A 4,811-nucleotide genomic window follows, 5' to 3' on the forward strand; every position below is an offset into this window, starting at 1 on the left:
TCGTGGGAATTGATCAGTTATTATACTGACGAATGAGACATCTAATTTAATAAAATCTTAAAATATTATTTATACAGGTGAAATGAACTTATTCAGATTCAATTAAATTTATCTGCATCAATGAAGTTTATTCTGCTTTCTAAATTTAATATGAATTTACTCCTTCAGTTGGTCTTGGTTTAATTGATGTATTGTTGATAATTAATTGTAATTTATTGTTAGTCATTTTGTGCCCATCTTCGTCATATTCAGCGTCTCATCATGTATCCACACATTTAACGCATCCTTTGTCCAACGTCGTTGATGTAAAAACGTCAAGCTGCAAATACTATCTAACGTTACCCACATTGCATTGTGTTTGGATCTGTCGCATCTCATTTCATGATAACTAATTCGACTGCATATGAACTTGAGTTATACCTATGATCTATCGATTCCAAACAATTGACTGGCCTTTCCGCGTGGAATTGATTATTCCAACGCCTCATTTGGTCTGCTCGCACAGTAACTGTTTAAACAAATTTATTTCATTTACGGTCCTTTGTTCATTGGCCTATGATTTCTTATGTCATTGGAATTATGATAAACTGTTCTATGCATTTAAATGAGGGAGCAAAAAAAACCTGCCGAAGCGTTTAATGATTTTTTTTTTTGCGCCTAATTTTCTGCTTCATTGGCTGATATCTGTATTATTCATATGATCTGCTAAACTTGTCATATACCTGGAAGGCAGTCTAATTACATGCTTAATTTAAAACTCTATAATTAATTGGTTGTTGTCATTAGGCATTAGATTAGAATTCTCAGAGAATTTGTGTTGTTCTGAAATATTAAAGCCCTTTTGAAAGGTTTTCTGAAATATATTGTATAGCAATTACTCATGGAATGTACTAATGTGGATTATGATATAATTATTTATTTATCACCTTTACATTGTAATCAAAATGCTTCTAAATATTCAAATCCCACTATAACATTAAATAGTGATGTATTTAAAATGCTAACTATTTTAACAAACATGTAGAGTGGTGTACAAAATTAAATTTGATAACTAAAGCTTTTAAAAAATATTTTCATTATCATCATTTACAAATCTTTATATTTTAAGAAAACGAGACATAAATGCTATCAATATGTCCAGTGTTTATTGCCAAGATTTAAAATACAATATTAATTTACAAAAGTGAAAACAAGGTTGCTATAAGTATATTTTATCTTTGAATAATAATTATTTGTACAATTACTTATTTCCGTGATACTTGATTGTAGATTTTATCAAAATCCGGTCCGTATTTTTATATTCTTTTTTCCTATTGACCCATCCTATAATTTATGTCGGCTAAAATGTTTGTGTAGTTTCTGTTATAACCATGATTAGCTGTTTCCTTATTCTATTAAATTTTTTTTTATTTGTAATATATTACAGTAGGTATCTTATATACCATTATGTAAACTTTATTTTATTATGATTTGAACTGGTGGCCATGCCCTTGTTTTCAAACTTATTTTGGTCTCCATCTACACATTTTACTGAGAGAAACACATACTTATAGATTAATGTTAAGAATTATACAGTGTTCTTTTCTTCTTACAGTATGTAAAATAAAAGTAAATATTTTAAATTATTCTTATAAATTGTTCTTGCAGGAGCAACAAAAGAGATTGGATCAGCGTTGACGAGAATGTGTATGAGACATAAATCGATTGAAATTAAACTAAAATCATTCACTGCGTAAGTAAATCCATATTTAAGTTATCTTGGTGGCTAAGATACATTGCCTCCTAATTTCGCAGTCCTGGGTTCAGAAATGTTTTTTTTCTCACAACAACAGATTATGTCTAAGCCTTATATTAAGACCTGCTGTGATTTAAAGCATAGTGAGCCCTGTGGGAGAACAGTAGATTGTTCCTCAACAGGTTCCCAACTATGAATTTGAAATGTTATAGATAAATTAATCTAGATACTCAGATTTCACACAAATTAAAATAACCCATCTTCGCTGAATTCATGCATAATGTTTTTACTGTTGTTTCCCTGAAGTCAACTGGTGATGTGTACCACTAACAGTATCACTCAAATCATATGTGTTAAGACAGCTCTTAACCAGATATCCCAGAAGTGACCTCTCCCAAGTTGAGACCCCATGCAAATATGCGTTGGAAACATTGGCCGTATTCAGCTGGTCATTCTTCATTAAGCAATGCCCACCTGCGCAGTGGGAAAATCCTACTTAAGGAGGACGACCAGTCGAATAGAAAACTGGTAAATACTCGACAAAACAAAATGGCTGCATAGTTTCTGTGATAGATGCTGCGTAATCAAGGTTGCTTCAGCTTTTGCCAGTATAGGATTTTTCGTCCAGTTTTTGAATTCTGTTAGCCTACAATTATTTTTTGGCTTCATGTGGGTAAATATTATAATTTTTATTTTCTGAAATTTAATCTAAATTGTATTAACGCAAATGTTGTTTCTAAACTGACCAATCGGCCATGTTTGTTTTGGTCACGTGGATAACTTAACGCTGCTTAATGCACTCTGGTTTACGTTATTTTCGTTGTCAACAAAGTCTATTTTACGAACCTGTTAAATTAAAAATTATACTCAACGATAAATCGTAGTCAACAAAATGAACCAGCCGAATAAGCCCATTGAATGTTCTGTAACTATATTCAAATTGTTTAAAGAAAGCCAACATTTTGTAGGTGTGACCAAACACCTATTACAAATCTTGTTTTTCTGACCTTTTTTTGTAGATCTTTGATGGACTGTTTGGTTTTACCACTCCAAGAAAAGGTTGAGGACTGGAAGAAGATCACAACCCAATTGGATAAAGACCACGCTAAAGGTATTAGATAAAAGCCGCATTTTCAATTTATGGTTCCTCTATTATCCTAATGTATGTAACATGAACTTATACTACAATATCATTGGTGTTTGCACTGTACCTTAAAACATCAAATAGAAGCCCTTTGGGCTTAATTTCAAGAAGCCTGTCTCAAAATGAAGCCCTCCCCTCTTTAGATTACATAAGTAATCTCAAAAAGGAGTCCATGGGCTTCTTTTGGAGTACAGGGTAGGCCTACAAACAGAGGTAAACAATGAAAAAGCATACTTGGTTTATTTAGTAGCTTACAGGTAGGTGATTTAATACTGATTAATAAACTACGATACAAACTGATAATCTCTCTGATGTTGTGATTGGATAAAAATACTCTACTGCGATGATTGCCTTGTTTTTTTTTAAACAGGATTTTATGGTTGAAAATGTTTTCAGGAGTCATTATTGTTTTATAGTATTAGTAATTATTAGTAATTCCCAAAATTTACTCCCTCTTTACTTTGCAAAGGTAGTCCAACAGAATCCCATCTTAAATAAGCCCATCCAACAGTCCTACAAAAAGAAAGAAGCCCAGGGTTTCTGTTCAAAGTTTTACCTTTTACAGTATGCACTGTATAATTGAGTGAGATTTAACCTTAAATCTCACTCATCTTGAAGTGATTAAGACACAGTGGGAAAAGCCAATCTGATAGCAAACATTATATACCTCATTCTGTATTACTTGTACAACTACTTTGGTATTCCATAGAATACAAGAAAGCAAGACATGAAATCAAGAAGAAATCAACAGACACACTTAGACTTCAAAAGAAAGCAAAGAAGGGTAGGTATCCATTCAGGCATAAACAATTGTCTCGAAAATCTTTTTTCTTGTTTGTCTTATTACAGGATAAGAAAGAGTAATGAACAACTAGATATATTTCACTGATAATAGTTACAGTATAATCATTTTATTTTCTCACGATATGAATACAGAGTTGACAAGAGGACTTACTTCATCGGCTGGTGTCAAGTGTTCTTTACAAACACCGCCCTCAGTGTTGTATAAGTCTTTTTGATAATTACCAAGTATAATGAATAATAGTCCACGTCCCAAGGATGAGATCTTTGTAAATATTTATTTTTCTTTTTTTTCCCTCAAATTACAACCATGTTGCCCTTGTCTGTATAAATATAACTAAGGATTATTTCTTATTTTCCCTCTAATTTTTTAAACCCTTTATTTTTGTGAGATTATTTATTACCTTAACTAAATACAGTATTGTCACTTAAACTCTTCAAGTAATAATTATGAATTTATTTGAATAATTATAATTTTGTTGAATACTCACAAAAACCATGTAATATAATGACCTGTTTTTTGGGATAATGATATTGGACGATAAGAAATATTTTTTTCTTAGGATATGCATTCCAGTACTCCCTTCCCCTTAGATATGCCTGTGCTAGAAAGATTGTTGATTCTGGTCTTGACAAAAGGTTCTAAACGTTTCCAATAACAAAGGCTATTTGCATTAGTTGACACAATAGTCTCATCATAACTAAACTGAAAGGTCGACCATTAAAGTAATACTAAACTAGTAAAAGTATACACATCCAGAAATGTCCAAAACGGGGAGCCGAAAGGGGAAAAGAGGGGGGGGGCCCGATCGAGATATTAGGGCGCTTTCGATTGCACGACGACAGTAGGACGTAGAACGTAATGATGTCACTAAAATTCATCTGCGCATGCGAGAATGTTAAGGTCACCTCGTCGAGTAGATTCTGGAACGCAATTTGGCCAAATCTACGTATGCAGAGAACGTAGGATGCCTGGTAGGACGGTCACACATGAGTGATTTCGTTCTAGCGTCGGGTCGTCGCACAAATCGAAAGCTCCCTAATACCACTATTGTATTAATAATATATAATAATATCTCGAATTTGTATGGCGCCAATTCCAAACAAGATCAAAGGCGCAACACATGTGAA

At 32.8% G+C, this 4,811-nt stretch overlaps 1 protein-coding gene across 10 annotated transcripts in view; it reads left to right on the forward strand.

The window, feature by feature from the left end:
• Nucleotides 1–1,647: 1,647 nt before the first annotated feature.
• The window catches only part of LOC117115601 (protein MTSS 2-like), a gene marked incomplete at its 5' end in the record, with an annotated part of 29,496 nt that continues 26,332 nt past the window's right edge, over nt 1,648–4,811 (forward strand). For all 10 annotated transcript variants that reach the window (XM_033259459.1, XM_033259460.1, XM_033259461.1 and 7 more), the window contains 3 exon segments: nt 1,648–1,732; nt 2,755–2,846; nt 3,589–3,663. In XM_033259459.1, coding sequence (XP_033115350.1) covers nt 1,648–1,732; nt 2,755–2,846; nt 3,589–3,663 — 252 coding nt within the window.

The sequence above is a fragment of the Anneissia japonica genome, unplaced genomic scaffold (assembly GCF_011630105.1).
Source record: "Anneissia japonica isolate Jap-2015-1 unplaced genomic scaffold, ASM1163010v1 scaffold16662_len1167910_cov178, whole genome shotgun sequence".
NCBI classification, from domain to species: Eukaryota; Metazoa; Echinodermata; class Crinoidea; order Comatulida; family Comatulidae; genus Anneissia; species Anneissia japonica.